At 43.1% G+C, this 19,840-nt stretch overlaps 1 protein-coding gene across 2 annotated transcripts in view; it reads left to right on the top strand.

The window, feature by feature from the left end:
* Nucleotides 1-12,745, top strand: part of DDX47 (DEAD-box helicase 47) — a 129,501-nt gene extending 116,756 nt beyond the window's left edge. For both annotated transcript variants that reach the window (XM_040406568.1, XM_040406567.1), the window contains 2 exons: nt 732-861; nt 12,527-12,745. In XM_040406568.1, the coding sequence (XP_040262502.1) occupies nt 732-861; nt 12,527-12,649 (253 nt within the window). In that variant the 3' untranslated portion in view covers nt 12,650-12,745. The remainder of the gene's footprint in view (nt 1-731; nt 862-12,526) is intronic.
* Nucleotides 12,746-19,840: the final 7,095 nt, after the last annotated feature.

Genomic DNA, 19,840 nt, shown 5'->3' with positions numbered 1-19,840 from the left:
TCCGGCAGAGAACAGTCTGCCAGAGCTCTCTGGATCTGGCATTGCTGGATGTTACCAGAACCAGGACCTCTGGCCCCATTGACTATAAAGGGATCTGGCGGAGATCCGGCTGCCACCCATCAAATATGCTTGGATTCGGCCAGACAAAAAGACCCTGGACATGCAAGACCCTCCAGAGTGCCTCTTTTTTGGCACATAGAGGGTGGAATTTGTATTATGTCGTATGCACTAATCTGATAGGGAATATGGAAAGTGCTTGTTATTATGAATGAACCCTTTAAGTTACATGTCATATTTTGTTTTGGCAGCTGCAGTAAAGGGGTTTTTCTACTTTTTTTGGGAACAGCAATTCCCATGGGTCTGGAGTTCAGCAGCTGCTGTGGTTGCTGTTGCTGTCCGCTTCCTGGTCCTGGGCCAGCACACCAAAAAAATGCCAGGAAAGACCCATCCAGCCAATCACTGCCCTTTGTAGTGATCTGCTTCAGCCTTTTCTGGACCGGGAGGGGAATAACAGTGGAGCAGCATCGGAATGGTAGCGCTGCGGAATCTGTGAAAGTGAATTATGATTCTTTATTTTTAACCTCTTCTGGTTAAATGTTCTCAAAATAAACACCTTATATAGTTTAGCATTTGTAGATGCTTGTACAATAGGAATTCTCCTGGTAGTTAGTGATGATAAAGTAAAACAAGATCCTGAAAAGTTAATATTGCTTTCTCATTGAATTGTTAAGGTATGATGTGGAGCTGTTTCAAAGAATAGAACATCTGATTGGTAAAAAGCTTCCAGCCTTTTCTACCCAAGAAGAGGAAGTAATGATGTTAAATGAAAGAGTATCCGAGGCTCAGAGATTCGCTCGCATAGTAAGTACTGTAATGAAATGTTATCTTGTATATCAAGTTGGTTTGAAACCTGTTGGGGCTGGAAGCATTCTCATGAATATAGGGCGAGTCATGATGAAAATATGTCATGCCGGAGTCTCATGCGTAGTGCAGGTTCTTGACTCTATGACCACATGCTTAACCTGCACACACCTTTTTGCTCGTATAGAAGCACGACCTGTATATATTCATGTATTTTAGTATCACTAATCAGCAATCCTATTATTTGATAGTAGGTGGAAGAAGTATTTTGTAAAACAGGCTTTTAGTTCTGCTAATGAGGTGACCTCCATTAGAAATTGGTACTGGACTGCCCCAGCACATTACTCATTACAGCACATTAAACTTGCAGAACCCTAATATAAAAGACCCCACAAGACTTTCATAATGCCTTTGAGTTAATATTAATATACGTTACCAATGGAGGAAAGAAACATGTGAAATGACACCAGATATAAAATTTATCTTTAAAGTTAACCTGTCGTATAAGGTGAGGTTTCAGAATAAGCTGGTTTATGCATCTGTATACAAGGAATAACAATTTGTCTACAATGTGACTTGTATTCTGTGATTAGGCTATATCTGTAGTTGGCCATTTTTCCTGATCTGTTTGGGGAGACCAGCTAGGGCTGGGAGAGATCAAAAATATTCCCATGATAACAATATTAAGAAATTTATTGCGATAATGATATATATATCGCTATAAATACCCATTTAGAAGAAAAACACTTGGGGCTGCTAGGAGACAATTATACTCTAGGGTGGCGGGCCAAAGGAGACATTATACTGTATGGGGGCTACAAATTTTTACTTTCCCCCTCCTCCCTACAGTATAATGTCTCTAAGTGGCCTGTATACATTGTTTCCTTGCTGTCCCCATACAGTATACAGTAATGTCTCATTGTTGCTCCTGTATGGGGCTTATACTGATTTGCATTCATGTGGATGTGTACATGGAGCGGTTAGTAAGTAGTATATTCCATTACAGGGCTCCAGATGGGGACCAAAATGGTCGCCAATGCGACTAAGAAATTACAAATGGCGACAAGACTTTTTAGTGTTGTCGCCATTTGCGACTAGACCGGCCACCGCAGCTCTGCAGTTGAATACAGCAGCGGGGCACCGAAAAGGATAGTTCTCTGCCCTGCCGCCGATGTTCTTCTCAGCAGCGCAGTGGAGAAGTCTCTCCCTCCCCCCTGTGCTGCCGCCGCCAATAAGAAGAGAGCCGGGAGGAGGAGGGGAGGGGCTTTGGCCACTGCACCACCAATGAAGATAACTGACCTGTTAATACAAATACAGGAGGTGGGAGCCGGAATCAAATAGCCGGCACCCAACCTCTGACAGGGAGCTGCGATCAGCGGCAGTTAACCCATCAGGTGCGGTACCTGAGGGGTTAACTGCCGCTGATCGCAGCTCCCTGTCATAGAGGTCAGGTGCCGGCTATTTGATTCCGGCACCCGCCTCCTGTATTTGTTCAGTGATCTTTATTGATGGCGCAGTGCGCCCCCCCTTCCTCCCCACTATAATAATCATATAAACATTGGTGGCGCAGTGCGCCCCCTCCCCAGTATAATAAACCTATAAACATTGGTGGCGCAGTGCGCCCCCCCAACACCCCAGTATAATAAACATTAGTGGCTCAGTGCCAATGAGGGTTAAAAAATAAATAAAATATTAACTCCCCTCCTCCAAATGATCGTGTAGCTGCCGGTCTCCTGTTCTTTCTCCAGGACCTGTCAAAGGACCTGTGGTGACGTCACTGAGCTCATCACATGGTCCATTACCATGGTGATGGATCATGTGATGAGCACAGTGATGTCACCACAGGTCCTGAAGAAAGAACAGGAAACCGGCAGCTACGCGATCAATTGGAGGAGGCGAGTTCATTTTTTATTTTTATTTTTTAACCCTCAATTGACCTTCTACTAAGCATTCTGTATTAAAGAATGCTATTATTTTCCCTTATAACCATGTTATAAGGGAAAATAATACAGTGAATAGACTTTCATCCTAGCAACCATGCGTGAAAATCGCACCGCATCCGCACTTGCTTGCGGATGCTTGCGATTTTCATGCAGCCCCATTAACTTCTATGGAGCCTGCGTTGCGTGAAAAACGCACAACATAGAGCATGCTGCGATTTTCACGCAACGCACAAGTTATGCGTGAAAATCACAGCTCATGTGCACAGCCCCATCGAAGTGAATGGGTCCGGATTCAGTGCGGGTGCAGTGCGTTCACCTCAAGCATTGCACCCGCGCAGAAATCTCGCCCATGTGAAAGGGGCCTAAGGGTGAATAGGACAAGGGTTCCAGCCTCTAAGGGGGCTAATAGTAAGTAAAAAAAAAAAACACTAAGGCTACTTTCACACTTGCGGCAGTGTGATCCGGCAAGCAGTTCCGTCGTCGGAACTTCCTGCCGGATCCACCGATCTGGATGTGACTGAAAGCATTTGTGAGACGCATCCGGATGCGGATCTATCTCACAAATGCATTGCAAGAACGAATCCATCTCTCCGCTTGTCATGCAGACAGACTAATCCGTCTTGTATCTTTTTACACATTTTTACCGGTCTGCACATGCGCAGACCGGAAGGACAGATCCGGTATTTTGAATGCCGGATCTGGCACTAATACATTCCTATGGGGAAAAATGCATTCAGGCAAGTCTTCAGTTTTTTCGCGCGAGATAAAACCGTAGCATGCTATGGTATTATCTTTTGCCTGATCAGTCAAAATGACTGAACTGAAGACATCCTGATGCATCCTGAACGGATTACTCTCCATTCAGAATGCATCGGGATATGCCTGATCAGTTCTTTTCTGGTATAGAGCCCCTGTGACGGAACTCTATGCTGGAAATGAAAAATGCTAGTGTGAAAGTACCCTAAAATATTAAGTTTAAATCCCCCCCTTTCCCAATTTTACATATAAAATATATAAACAATAAATAAATAAATAAATGAACATATTACATAGTGCTGCGTCCGAAAAGTCCAAACTATAAAATTATAAAAAAATAACTCCTATGCGGTGAGCGCTGTAACAGAACTAAAAAAATAAAAAAATGGCGAATCGGATGGTTTTTGTCACCTTGTCACCCCAAAAAATAGGATAGGACTGTTCTATTAATGGGCCGAACGTTTCATAAAATGCGAAATGTACGCGGGGTTTTTTGGTGTGTGTTTTTTTATTTTTGCGGGGTATTGAGTATCGCCATACTTTTCTATGGTGACGAAAGCGAATCAAAATTTTGGTATCGAAACAACCCTATCTGATCGGCGTAGCGTTGTCACGATACCAAAATTTTTATTCGGTTTCGATTTGGCGACTAAAAATTTTATTTGGCTTCTAAATTTTTCAGTTCAGGAGCCAATGGCTACTAGGTATTTTTTTTTAGTCTGGAGCACTGCATTAGAGTGTCACTTTTTCTAAAGTAGCTGCTAAGGGCCAATGCTAGAGATGGCACTGTCATGTGCAGGGGCCTCTGAAAAAACACTGAGCCTGGCAACAAATGTTAATAGGAGATAGTATTACCACAATTTTATTCCGCAGAACCCTGGTAATGGCGTTTACACTCTGTATGTGTCTTCTGCCTCCGTGGACAATGGTACAGACCAGGGCTATCTCGCTGCTGGCCTGTGAGGATGCCGCTGTGTTTTCGCCCCTCTCATTGGCTGCTGATGTCGGCCTGGCTTGTCTATGTCAGACGGGTCAGTTCCTTCAGGGCACCATAGATTGGCTGATAAGTCACAGTTCTCTGGTCGGTGGGCAGAGTCCTGGTGAAGTGAAGGAGTAAAGAGGGGGGCTGGTGCGGGAACTGGCCGGTATTGTGCGCAGGCGGCCGTGCACGGATGTTTTAGAAGCGGTCGGCGCAAGTGTGACCACCCCTATGACTTCACAAAAATACTGCGGTATATAAATGGTATATCGCCCAACTCTAAGGCATCTTTCACACGTGCAAGATTTCCACGCGGGTGCAATGCGTGAGGTGAACGCATTGCACCCGCACTGAATCTGGACCCATTCACTTCAATGGGGCTGTGCAGATGAGCGGTGATTTTCACGCATCACTTGTGCGTTGCGTGAAAATCGCAGCATGCTATATATTGTGCGTTTTCCACGCAACGCAGGCCCTATAGAAGTGAATGGGGCTGCGTGAAAATCGCAAGCATCCGTAAGCAAGTGCGGATGCGGTGCGATTTTCACGCACGGTTGCTAGGAGACGATCGGGATGGAGACCTGATCATTATTATTTTCCCTTATAACATGGTTATAATGGAAAATAATAGCATTCTTAATGCAGAATGCATAGTACAATAGGGCTGGAGGGGTTAAAAAAAATAAAAAAATAATTTAACTCACCTTAATCCACTTGTTCGCGCAGCCCGGCTTCTCTTCTGTCGTCTTCTTTGCTGTGCACAGGAAAAGGACCTGTGGTGACGTCACTACGCTCATCACATGGTCTTCACATGATCATCACCATGGTAAAAGATCATGTGATGAGCGCAGTGACGTCATCAAAGGTCCTATTCCTCAGAAGAGAAGCCAGGCTGTGCGAACAAGTGGATTAAGGTGAGTTAAATTATTATTATATTTTTTTTTTTAACCCCTCCAGCCCTATTGTACTATGCATTCTGTATTAAGAATGCTATTATTTTCCCTTATAACCATGTTATAAGGCAAAATAATACAATGTACACAACACCTAACCAAAACCAGAACTTCTGTTAAGAAGTTCGGGTTTGGGTACCAAACATGCAGTTTTTTCTCACGCACGTGCAAAACGCATTACAATGTTTTGCACTCGCGTGGAAAAATCGCGCATGTTCCCGCAACGCACCCGCATCTTTTTCCGCAACGCCCGTGTGAAACCAGTCTAAGACCAGCTGCAGTGATGTTCTCCATACACTGCACTCATAGAGGACAAGTTGTTGCTCCCATATCTCTTTAGCACACACAGAACCTGCATCAGCATGGAGAACCTTATACAGCAGTATGTCCAGCCCTGGAGTGAGATACACTGCTGCTGGCTCCAGTAAATTTTCTATGTCTGTGCATCTGTCTCCCTGCAGCAGCTCACTCCTCCCCCTTCCCTCTCTAAAAAAAAACTTCTATGAGCAACATGTAACTTGATTCCACAGTGAGCTGATAGTCCTTCTTGTTTTATTGATTTATGCAAAGTTTGTTTAACCCCTTAAGGACACAGCCTTTTTACACCTTAGGACCAGGCCATTTTTTGCAAATCTGACGAGTCCCTTTAAGTGCTGATAACTTTAAAACGCTTTGACTTATCCAGGCCGTTCTGAGATTGTTTTTTCGTCACATATTGTACTTCATGACACTGGTAAAATGAAGTCAAAAAAATTTTTTTTTTTTGCACCAAAAAATACCTATTTTAACAAAAATTTGGAAAAATTTGCAAATTTCAAAGTTTCAGTTTCTCTACTTCTGTAATACATAGTAATACCCCCAAAAATTGTGATGACTTTACATTCCCCATATGTCTACTTCATGTTTGAATTGTTTTGGGAATGATATTTTATTTTTTGGGGATGTTATAAGGCTTAGAAGTTTAGAAGCAAATCTTGAAATTTTTCAGAAATTTACAAAACTAAATTTTTACGGACCAGTTCAGGTCTCAAGTCACTTTGCGAGGCTTACATAATAGAAACCACCCAAAAATGACCCCATCTAAGAAACTACACCCCTCAAGGTATTCAAAACTGATTTTGCATACGTTGTTAACCCTTTAGGTGTTGCACAAGAGTTATTGGCAAATGGGGAGGAAATTTGAGAATTTCATTTTTTTGTCTAATTTTTCATTTTAACCCATTTTTTCCACTAACAAATCAAGGGTTAACAGCCAAACAAGACTGTATCTTTATTGCCCTGACTCTGCCGTTTACAGAAACACCCAATATGTGGCCGTAAACTACTGTACGGCCACACAGCAGGGCGTAGAGTGAAAGGTGCGCCGTATGGTTTTTGGAAGGCTGATTTTTATGGACTGGTTTATTTACACCATGTCCCATTTGAAGCCCCCCTGATGCACCCCTAGAGGAGAAACTCCCTAAAAGTGACCCCATCTAAGAAACTACACCCCTCAAGTTATTCAAAACTGATTTTACATACATCGTTAACCCTTTAGGTGTTGCACAGGAGTTATTGGCAAATGGCGATGAAATTTGAGAATTTCATTTTTTTGCCTAATTTTCAATTTTAACCCATTTTTTCCACTAACAAAGCAAGGGTTAACAGCCAAACAAGACTGTATCTTTATTGCCCTGACTCTGTTGTTTACAGAAACACCCCATATGTGGCCGTAAACTACTGTACGGGCACACAGCGGGGCGTAGAGTGAAAGGTGCGCCGTTTGGTTTTTGGAGGGCTGATTTTGCTGGACTGTTTTTTTGGCACCATGTCCCATTTGAAGCCCCCCTGATGCACCCCTAGAGTAGAAACTCCATAAAAGTGACCCCATCTAAGAAACTACACCCCTCAAGGTATTCAAAACTGATTTTACAAACTTTGTTAACCCTTTAAGTGTTGCACAAGATTTAATGGAAAATAGAGATACAATTTCAAAATTTCACTTTTTTGGCAGATTTTCCATTTTAATATTTTTTTTCCAGTTACAAAGCAAGGGTTAACAGCCAAACAAAACTCATTATTTATGGCCCTGATTCTGTAGTTTACAGAAACACCCCATATGTGGTCGTAAACTGCTGTACGGGCACACGGCAGGGCGCAGAAGGAAAGGAACGCCATACGGTTTTTGGAAGGCAGATTTTGCTGGACAGTTTTTTTTTTTTACACCATGTCCCATTTGAAGCCCCCCTGATGCACCCCTAGAGTAGAAACTCCAAAAAAGTGACCCCATTTTAGAAACTACGGGATAGGGTGGCAGTTTTGTTGGTACTAGTTTAGGGTACATATGATTTTTGGTTGCTCTATATTACACTTTTTGTGCGGCAAGGTAACAAGAAATAGATTTTTTGGCATGTTTTTATTTTTTGTTATTTACAACATTCATCTGACAGGTTAGATCATGTGGTAATTTTATAGAGCAGGTTGTCACGGACGCGGCGATACCTAATATGTATACAATTTTTTTTATTTATGTAAGTTTTACACAATGATTTCATTTTTAAAACAAAAAAAATGTTTTAGTGTCTCCATAGTCTAAGAGCCATAGTTTTTTCAGTTTTGGGCGATTATCTTAAGTAGGGTCTCATTTTTTGCGGGATGAAATGACGGTTTGATTGGCATCTATTTTGGGGTGCATATGACTTTTTGATCGCTTGCTATTACACTTTTTGTGACATAAGATGACAAAAAATGGCTTTTTTTACACCGTTTTTATTTAAATTTTTTTACGGTGGTCATCTGAGGGGTTAGATCATGTGATATTTTTATTGAGCCGGTCGATACGGACGCGGCGATACCTAATATGTATACTTTTTTTTTTATTTATGTAAGTTTTACACAATGATTTCATTTTTGAAACAAAAAAAATCATGTTTTAGTGTTTCCATAGTCTAAGAGCCATAGTTTTTTCAGTTTTTGGGCGATTATCTTGGGTAGGGTATGATTTTTGCGGGATGAGATGACGGTTTGATTGGTACTATTTTTGCGTACATGCGACTTTTTTGATCACTTTTATTACCTTTTTTGGGAAGTAAGGTGGGCAAAATTTCAATTTCATCATAGTTTTTTATTTTTTATTTTTATGGCGTTCACCGTTCGGCTAAAGTAACATAACCGTTTTATAGATCAGGTCGTTACGGACGCGGCGATACCAAACATGTGTAGGGTATTTTATTTTTTTCATTTTTAATCAGTGATAAATGTGTTTTTTGATTTTTACTTTTTTTTTCACTTTTTTTCACTTTTTTTTTTGACCCAGACCCACTTGGTTCTTGAAGATCCAGTGGGTCTGATGTCTGTATAATACAGTACAGAACAATATATATTGTACTGAACTGTATTTTACTTACACTGAACAGATCTATGCTTTTAGCACAGATCTGTTCAGCACCATGGACAGCAGGACGCCTGAGAGGCGTCCTGTTGCCATGGGAACCCTTCCCCGTCTGCTCAGAACTGCGCAGACGGGGAAGGGTAAGCACAGGGCTGAGGGGGGCTCTCTGGGGGCTCTCTCCCTCTCCCATCGGGGGGCTGCAAAGGCACAGCAGCCCCCCGATGGGAGAGGGAGGGAGCTCCCTGCGCTGTTAACCTTTTCCATACAGCGGTCCATACGGACCGCTGTATGGAAAGGGTTAACGGCTGACATCGCATCGCAGATGTCAGCCGTTTATACCAGGGTGCCAGCAATGTGCTGGCACCCTGGTATACCCACTAGAAACCAACGATTATACAAGGGGAGGCGGGCGGGGGATCGCGATCCCGCCTGCCGCACCGCCCGCCTCCCGCACTGCCCGCAACCCTCCCCCTGCACCTCCCACCGGGCTAAAATCACTCGGGGGGGTGCAGGGGGAGGGATACAGATCTATTTTTAGGAATACTAAAGTTTCTGATCCCCGCGGTCAGGGACCGCGGGGATCAGAAATTGCAGAAATCGCAGCAAACCGCAGGTCTGAATTGACCTGCGGTTTGCCGCGATCGCCGACATGGGGGGGTCACGGGACCCCCCCGCGCATTTAGCCTAGGTGCCTGCTCGATGATTTGAGCAGGCACCGGGTTCCGATCACTGCCGGCCGGCCGGCAGTGATCGGAACAACACATGACGTACCGGTACGTCATGTGTCCTTAAGTACCAGGACATCATGGCGTACCGGTACGTCATGTGTCCTTAAGAGGTTAAAGTACAGTGACCATTTTAGCAAAGTTCCTCCATTTGGGCACTTAAAAAATGATTTACTAAAACTTTATGCACCCATATTAAATGGCATCTTTCAACACATACCTTGATACGAATACAGCTGTGGGAGATGTGCGCTGAGCAGCTGAATATGATCCCATTTGCCCCTTGTTGATTAAGTTTTAGCAGTCCAGAGATATGAGCTATTTTAATATGCTAATTAGCCCCTTGGTGGAACAAGGGCATTGCTGTTAACCCAGAGCTCCAATCAGTGTATGTGCTGGCCACGCCTCATCTTCTGTTTGTGACCGGGACAGGTAGTGTGAAGGTAATCTCACCTGGCCTTGAAATCTCATGGCAGTACGTGCACCTGTTTGGTCAGCGCACTGTATGTACATTAAAGGGAGTCTGTCACCTCCATATGGCCATATACAGTGCTTACGTGGCTCTGTAGCACACCTATACAGGACTGTAACGGTACCTTTGTTCTTTTCTTTACACTTGCACCAGCAGGAAAAACGAAGTTTAATTCATATGCAAATGAGCACTCGCAAGTGCCCAGGTGCGGCGTTCAGTGTGTAAGTGCCCAGGCTGCTCTGCCTTCTTTTCACTTTACTCCTTCATTTTTCCTGCTGGTGCAAGTGTAAAGAAAAGAACAAAGGTACCGTTACAGTCCTGTATAGGTGTGCTACAGAGCCATGTAAGCACTGTATATGGCCATATGGAGGTGACAGACTCCCTTTAAGGAAGCTCACGGTGGATGGATGCATGCTCAGTACCATATGCCTGGCAAAATGTATTAATGTAAAGTGTGTGCGGCGATGAAGAGGCACACGCACTACCGCAAGATTTTAGGGCCAGGCAAGATTATCTTTCACACTTCCTGACACTTCCTGGCCCTGTCACGCACCACACAAAGGACATGATCAGCACATACAGTGGCGGAAATAATTATTTGACCCCTCACTGATTTTGTAAGTTTGTCCAATGACAAAGAAATGAAAAGTCTCAGAACAGTATCATTTCAATGGTAGGTTTATTGTAACAGTGGCAGATAGCACATCAAAAGGAAAATCGAAAAAATAACTTTAAATAAAAGATAGCAACTGATTTGCATTTCATTGAGTGAAATAAGTATTTGAACCCTCTAACAAAAAAAGACTTAATACTTGGTGGAAAAACCCTTGTTTGCAAGCACAGAGGTCAAACGTTTCTTGTAATTGATGACCAAGTTTGCGCACATTTTAGGAGGAATGTTGGTCCACTCCTCTTTGCAGATCATCTCTAAATCCCTAAGGTTTCGAGGCTGTCTCTGTGCAACTCTGAGCTTGAGCTCCCTCCATAGGTTTTCGATTGGATTAAGGTCCGGAGACTGACTAGGCCACTCCATGACCTTAATGTGCTTCTTCTTGAGCCACTCCTTTGTTGCCTTTGCTGTATGTTTTGGGTCATTGTCGTGCTGGAACACCCATCCACGACCCATTTTCAGTTTCCTGGCAGAGGGAAGGAGGTTGTCGCTCAGGATTTCACGATACATGGCTCCGTCCATTTTCCCGTTTATGCGATAAGTTGTCCTGTGCCCTTAGCAGAAAAACACCCCCAAAGCAAAATGTTTCCACCCCCATGCTTGACGGTGGGGACGGTGTTTTGGGGGTCATAGGCAGCATTTTTCTTCCTCCAAACACAGCGAGTTGAGTTAATGCCAAAGAGCTCTATTTTGGTCTCATCAGACCACAGCACCTTCTCCCAGTCACTCTCTGAATCATTCAGGTGTTCATTGGCAAACTTCAGATGGGCCTGCACATGTGCCTTCCTGAGCAGGGGGACCTTGCGAGCCCTGCAGGATTTTAATCCATTGCGGTGTAATGTGTTTCCAATGGTTTTCTTGGTGACTGTGGTCCCTGCTAATTTGAGGTCATTAACTAACTCCTCCCGTGTAGTTCTAGGATGCTTTTTCACCTTTCTCAGAACCATTGACACCCCACGAGGTGAGATCTTGCGTGGAGCCCCAGAGCGAGGTCGATTGATGGTCATTTTGTGCTCCTTCCATTTTCGAACAATCGCACCAACAGTTGTCACCTTCTCTCCCAGCTTCTTGCTAATGGTTTTGTAGCCCATTCCAGCCTTGTGCAGGTCTACAATTTTGTCTCTGACATCCTTGGACAGCTCTTTGGTCTTTCCCATGTTGGAGAGTTTGGAGTCTGCTTGATTGATTGATTCTGTGGACAGGTGTCTTTTATACAGGTGACTAGTTAAGACAGGTGTCCTTAATGAGGGTGACTAATTGAGTAGAAGTGTCTAACCACTCTGTGGGAGCCAGAACTCTTAATGGTTGGTAGGGGTTCAAATACTTATTTCACTCAATGAAATGCAAATCAGTTGCTATCTTTTATTTAAAGTTATTTTTTCGATTTTCCTTTTGATGTGCTATCTGCCACTGTTACAATAAACCTACCATTGAAATGATACTGTTCTGAGACTTTTCATTTCTTTGTCATTGGACAAACTTACAAAATCAGTGAGGGGTCAAATAATTATTTCCGCCACTGTACACTGACTGGAGCTCCTGGTTCAACGGCAACACCCTCGTTGCACCAAGGAGGTAATTAGTATATAAAATGAAACATATCTCTGGATTAAAAGAACATATCAATACGGGACAAATGGAGCTACATTCAGCTGCTCAGTGCGCATTCCCCATGGCAGCTGCATTTATATCAAGGTATGTGCTGACAAGATGTCCTTTTAAAGAGAAGAAAGTCTGTGAGAAATCTTTGTACTATACTGTACAACGTTTAAAATGAAGTTCTATTTTGTCTTGCAGGAACTAAGAGAACAAGGAGAAAAGAAAAAACGACCTCGGGATGAGGAAACAGATGATGCTGAAGGTTCTTTGGGAGTGAGAAAAAAAGTTGCAGGAGGAAAATTCAAAAAGAAGGTCCACTGAAAAGTGAAAAAAGGCTAAAACTTGTAAATAAACATCATTGTTCTTCAAGAATGAAATCTGTCAGAACAATTCCAGTATTGGGCACCTTCTTATTATTAAAAAAAACTTGTCTACTCTTTTGTATTCCCAAGACCAAACTCTAGTAAAAATTATTTCCTGCGTTTCCTCACTAAATATTCAGGTCTAGATGTTGCCTATTAAAATTTTGAACCAGAACATAGTATCTCCCAACACTAACTTTAAAGGGGTATTCTCATCTTGCTTCATTACTTCATTCTCAATTGCTGCCAGCTAGCTGTTCACTTCCTGGTTTTTCTGCAGCTAAGGCTGGGCGGCCTTAGGCAGTTTGAGTGAAGGCCGGCCACACCTCCTTATGACATCACACTGAGAGCTGAGTCCTGCGTGCTCGTTCATGTGGAGAGAATGACTCATCAGTCTGGCAGCCTGCAGTGTGTGTGAGGGGAATGGTCACTCGGAGTCATGGGAAGTGAGCTCAGTGTACAGTAACACGTGGCTGTTCTGCAGTTTTACACACAAAATCTCTGTCTGATCTTTTAAAAACCCATTCTGTGCATCAAAAACTATAATTCCATATTATACATTAGCCCAAAAGCTTGACCAACCCCCACCCACCAGCACTGATGCAGATATTTCCATTAGAGCTGTACTCCAGTTGTGTATAAACCTTACACTATGTATCTTTATAGATGCATATACAGCTCAGCTACATGTGTCTTCTCCAGTCCCCTAACATCACTTTGGCTGAATGGCTTCCTATACAGCTCTGCTACATCTGTTTTTATCTTCAACCAGCACTGTGTCGGAACAGCCGCATATTCAGCTCTGCTACATCTGTTTCTCTTTTACCAGCATTGATGCTGACCTGCTACATCTGTTTTTATCTTCAACCAGCACTGTCAGAACAGCCGCATATTCAACTTTGCTACATCTGTTGCTCTTTCACCAGCATTGATTCTGACCTTCCACATATACAGCTCTGCTACATCTGTTTTTATCTTCAACCAGCACTGTCAGAACACCCGCATGTTCAGCTCTGCTAAATCTGTTTCTCTTTCACCTGCCCCCCAAGTGCCTCCACCTGCCTCCCAAGGGGGGGGATGAGACATGATTACCCAGATGATAATACCCCTTTAAGCTGCATTTTAATGAAAGTTTAAAGAGTATCTGTCTGTGTGATCAACCCTTTTAAATCTGTGTGATCAAACTTTTTTTTTTTGCCTGGTAGATTTGATCTTGCTGAGAAACAATATTTCTCTTCTCTATAGGGTTAATAAGTGCCGAGATTAATTTTAATATTTATGTAAATTTCCTTTTTTGGAGCATCAGGGGGTTGGCCATAGCACTTGAAGCACCACTCAGTCCCTCTGCGCTCTCTATACTTTGCAGTACGGTGGATCTGATGAGTTCGGAAAGGAGCTCTCAAAAGATCCACTGTGCATACAGTCGCGATCCGCCTCGGAGCTTGGGCAATGGATCTTCTGCTGCTCCCCAATGCTCCAAAAGCGGCATCAGATCCACTTAGGGTTAGGCGATATCAGATATTCCTACGATATAACAAAATTATATATAAGCAAAAAACAGAACAGCACCGCCCTAGACAAATCGCAGGTGCAAGCTACCCGGCAATAATACAGCAAACAAATAAAGTAGCAGCACACCACTAAATGCGCTAAGACTGAGTGAACAGGTGAATGTGTGAACAGGGTCAAATACATGACGCCAAATAACAGTGAAGAAGCTCTTAGCGCATATTATTGATCAAAAATATGTCGAGCCCACCTACCAGACGACAAGGTAGCTTCTTATCAGGTGGGACCTACTCTAACATGGAGGGTCCAGCTCCATTGTTACTCTGATTAAAAACACCAAGGGGTGGGGCATGGGCAGGGAGTGCCAAGTTCCAAAGAGGATGCCTGGTCCTCTATTATATATATATATATATAATAGAGGACCAGGCATCCTCTTTGGAACTTGGCACTCCCTGCCCATGCCCCACCCCTTGGTGTTTTTAATCAGAGTAACAATGGAGCTGGACCCTCCATGTTAGAGTAGGTCCCACCTGATAAGAAGCTACCTTGTCGTCTGGTAGGTGGGCTCGACATATTTTTGATCAATAATATGCGCTAAGAGCTTCTTCACTGTTATTTGGCGTCATGTATTTGACCCTGTTCACACATTCACCTGTTCACTCAGTCTTAGCGCATTTAGTGGTGTGCTGCTACTTTTTGTTTGATATATACACTCGCCTAAAGAATTATTAGGAACACCATACTAATACGGTGTTGGACCCCCTTTTTCCTTCAGAACTGCCTTAATTCTACGTGGCATTGATTCAACAAGGTGCTGATAGCATTCTTTAGAAATGTTGGCCCATATTGATAGGATAGCATCTTGCAGTTGATGGAGATTTGAGGGATGCACATCCAAGGCACGAAGCTCCCGTTCCACCACATCCCAAAGATGCTCTATTGGGTTGAGATCTGGTGACTGTGGGGGCCATTTTAGTACAGTGAACTCAATGTCATGTTCAAGAAACCAATTTGAAATGATTCGAGCTTTGTGACATGGTGCATTATCCTGCTGGAAGTAGTCATCAGAGGATGGATACATGTTCTCAAATTCGGACTCTACCATTTGAATGTCTCAACAGAAATCGAGACTCATCAGACCAGGCAACATTTTTCCAGTCTTCAACAGTCCAATTTCGGTGAGCTTGTGCAAATTGTAGCCTCTTTTTCCTATTTGTAATGGAGATGAGTGGTACCCGGTGGGGTCTTCTGCTGTTGTAGCCCATCCGCCTCAAGGTTGTGCGTGTTGTGGCTTCACAAATGCTTTGCTGCATACCTCGGTTGTAACGAGTGGTTATTTCAGTCAACGTTGCTCTTCTATCAGCTTAAATCAGTCGGCCCATTCTCCTCTGACCTCTAGCATCCACAAGGCATTTTTGCCCACAGGACTGCCGCATACTGGATGTTTTTCCCTTTTCACACCATTCTTTGTAAACCCTAGAAATGGTTGTGCGTGAAAATCCCAGTAACTGAGCAGAGTGTGAAATACTCAGACTGGCCCGTCTGGCACCAACAACCATGCCACGCTCAAAATTGCTTAAATCGCCTTTCTTTCCCATTCTGAAATTCAGTTTGGAGTTCAGGAGATTGTCTTGACCAGGACCACACCCCTAAATGCATTGAAGCAACTGCCATGTGATTGGTTGACTAGATAATTGCATTAATGAGAAATAGAACAGGTGTTCCTAATAATTCTTTAGGTGAGTGTATATGTGTGTGTATATATATATATATATATATATATATATATATATATATTTTATAGCGCTAAATACCCATTTAGAAATAAAAAACACAAAAAAGATGAACTTGTGTTTCAGGTCTTTAATTGTAAAGTATAAAATCTGAGAAAAGGTTCTGGAACGAATGAGATGCGGACTGGAACCTAAAAGTGGCCCTATGCTGTAGGCGTGTTCATATTGTTAGAAGGCAGGGCAACTCAATTAGATGGGGCCAGCAATACCATAGTGCAGCACAAAATACCGCCCCAGCAGAATCGAACGCCACAGTGAACCACAAAATACTGTCCTAGCAGAAGCGAACGTCACAGTGCAGCAAAATATACTGCCCCAGCAGAACCAAACACCACAGTTCAGCACAATATACTGCCCCAGCATACTTTACACACACTTAAAGCGATTGCCTGGGTTACAAATATTGATGACCTATCCTAAAGATAGGTCATCAGTAGGGGGTACGATACCTGGCACCCCCACCAATGAGCTGTTTCAAGAGGGAGGCAGAACAGCAGCCTAACTGCACTGGCAGTTGCTGTGATGTCAGTCGTGCCCATAAGCTAGGTGACATTACCATGACAGTCAGCTACGTCCTGGTGTTTGCCATCCCCATGAGAAGGCCATGTGACTTTTTGACACTGCTGGTCCTTTACCTGCAGCTTCCATTACAGGTCTTGAGTCAGGAATGAGATACACCATGCCCGTTTTAAAGCTGTCAGCACTGTCAAGTGCGACCGCCCTTATGATGTCATTAAAATGCTGCGGTAATTAAGAAACGATATTGCAGTTTCTTAATACCGCGGTATGTTGTCCAACACTAGATCCACTGAGCTCTACGTTGTAGTGAGAACACTGGGCTAGATGAGATGTCTAGCCATGTCACTCAAACGGGGTGGGGAGTTCTACAGAGAGCACAGGGGCATTGCGCTAGCGATGCTCCTAGCTCTATGGCCAGCACTCTTGTGCCCCAAATAGCTAATTTACAGAAATATAAACATTTTATTATTAACCATAGAGTGAAAATAAATATATAGTTTCACTCAGCATGATCAACCCTACCAAGCAATATGCTTGGTTTAATAGGGCTGATCATGCTGACAAATGCTCTTTAAACATATTCACGACTTAAAGGGGTATTCCCATCTTAGACAATGGGGGCATATAGCTAGGATTGTCTGATAGGTGCAGGTCCCACCACTGGGACCTGCACCTATATTGAGAATGGAGCGGGGAGCGCTGTGGCTGGGGTCTGTCCACCACCAAGCACTAATCCCCGCCTCTCCCATAGAAGTGAATGGGAGCGTGCCGCACATGCGCAGCCCATGCTCCCATTAATTTCTATGGGGCAGACGGCAATAGCCAAGCTAGCGCTCGGCTATTTTCGGCAGATCCATAGAAATGAATGGAGGGCGGCTGCACAGTGCGCCCGCCTTCATTTTCGGGGCTCTGTTCTCGATATAGGTGCGGGTCTCAGGGGTGGGACCCGCACCTATAAGACAATGGGGGCATATCCTAGCGATATGCCCCCATTGTCTGAAATGAGAAAACCCCTTTAAGCAGCTTCACAGTGGTCTATTTACATACATTTTTTCATTTCGACCTTACATTGAAGCAGGGATGTTGATAATTCAAGTTTTTCTCTTCTGATATTTAAAGACTTGTCACTATATCAGCATAAGCTTTGAATGTGCTTGTATATTTCACGTGACATTTTCTAATGTAGGAAAAAGTGATATATATAAGTTTTGTGTACATTTGTCTGACTGATTGTTACAGTTTTGGTAATTCACTATGAATTGTATTAATGTTAGACTCTTTAGTTTAAAGGGAGTGTGTCATCAGAAAATGACCTATTTAAATCATGTTTTTATGTTAAACATATTTTTAATTTTCCATTTCAATATCTATATTTTAAAAAAATCTATATATAAACGAACTGATCTACAGCCTGCCAGCGGCGATCATTCGCTGGCAGGCTGTAGATGCGATTTTTTTTTTTAAACCCCTGGAGGGTATATCAGACGCTGTTTTGTTAACAGCGTCTGATATACCTGGTCCTCTGGTGGTCCCTTTTGCTTGGATCGACCACCAGAAGACACAGGCAGCTCTGTAAGTAGCACCAATCACCACACCACACTACACCCCCCCCTCCCCTGTCACTTAATAAACCCTGATCACCCCCCTGTAAGGCTCCATTCAGACGTCCGTATGTGTTTTGCGGATCCGCAAAACACTGACACCGCGGATCCGCAAAACACGGACACCGGCAATGTGATTTCCGCATTTTGCGGATCCGCACATTGCCAGAACTATATAGAAAATGCCTTTTCTTGTCCGCAATTGCGGACAAGAATAGGACATGTTCTATAGGCTCTACAAAAAACGCAGTGTTCGCCCTATCAGGCCTGATCTTGTGTGCACACTTGCGTTCAGTCCGCCCCACCGCAGTGACAGAATATTTTTTTTTTCTGATCACTGCAAAAACACCGTAAAATCGCTGCGGCGCTATAAAGATCACTTTTGAGGGGCATGGCGAGTTCATAGAAGATTTTTTTTTGGCACAAGTTAGCGGAAATAGATTTTTTTCTTTTTTTTTCTTACAAAGTCTCATATTCCACTAACTTGTGACAAAAAATAAAATCTCACATGAACTCACCATACCCCTCACGGAATCCAAATGCGTAAAATTTTTTAGACATTTATATTCCAGACTTCTTCTCACGCTTTAGGTCCCCTAAAATGCCAGGGCAGTATAAACACCCCAAAGTATTTCGTGAGGGGCATGGCGAGTTCATGTAAAATTTTATTTTTTGTCACAAGTTAGTGAAATATGAGACTTTGTAAGAGAAAAAAAATATATAAAAATCATTTTCCACTAACTTGTGCCAAAAAATATATATTCTAGGAACTCGCCATGCCCCTCACGGAATACCTTGGGGTGTCTTCTTTCAATTGTAGGGTATTTTATACTACCCTGGTATTTTAGGGGCCCTAAAGCGTGAGAAGTAGTTTGGAATCCAAATGCGTAAAAAATGCCCTGTGAAATCGTAAAGATCCTCATTGGAATTTGGGCCCCTTTGCGCACCTAGGCTGCAAAAAAGTGTCACACATGTGGTATCGCCGTACTCGGGAGAAGTAGGGCAATGTGTTTTGGGGTGTATTTTTACATATACCCATACTGTGTGTGAGAAATATCTCTGTAAATGACAACTTTTAAAAAAAATTTATACAAAGTTGTCAATTTACAGAGATATTTCTCTCACCCAGTATGGGTATATACCCATACTGGGTGAGAGAAATATCTCTGTAAATTGACAACTTTGTATAAATTTTTTTAAAAAGTAAAAATACACCCCAAAACAAATTGCCCTACTTCTCCTGAGTACGGCGATACCACATGTGTGACACTTTTTTTGCAGCCTAGGTGCGTAAAGGGGCTGAAAGTCCGAGTACCTTTAGGCTTTACAGGGTTGCTCACAATTTAGCCCCGCCCAAAATGCCAGAACAGTAAACACACCCCACAAATGACCCCATTTCGGAAAGTAGACACCCCAAGGTATTCGCTGAGGGGCATATTGAGTCCATGAAAGATTGAACCTTTTGTCACAAGTTAGCGGAAAGGGAGACTTTGTGAGAAAGAACAAAAAATATATATTTCCGCTAACTTGTGCAAAAAAAAAAAAATAATTCTATGAACTCGCCATGCCCCTCACGGAATACCTTGGGGTGTCTTCTTTCCAAAATGGGGTCACGTGGGGTATTTATACTGCCCTGGCATTTTAGGGGGCCTAAAGCGTGAGAGGAAGTCTGGAATCCAAATGCCTAAAAATGCCCTCCTAAAAGATACTCATTGGAATTTGGGCCCC

The sequence above is a fragment of the Bufo bufo genome, chromosome 9, assembly GCF_905171765.1.
Source record: "Bufo bufo chromosome 9, aBufBuf1.1, whole genome shotgun sequence".
Taxonomy (NCBI): Eukaryota; Metazoa; Chordata; class Amphibia; order Anura; family Bufonidae; genus Bufo; species Bufo bufo.
This window is presented reverse-complemented; position numbering and strand designations above follow the sequence as displayed.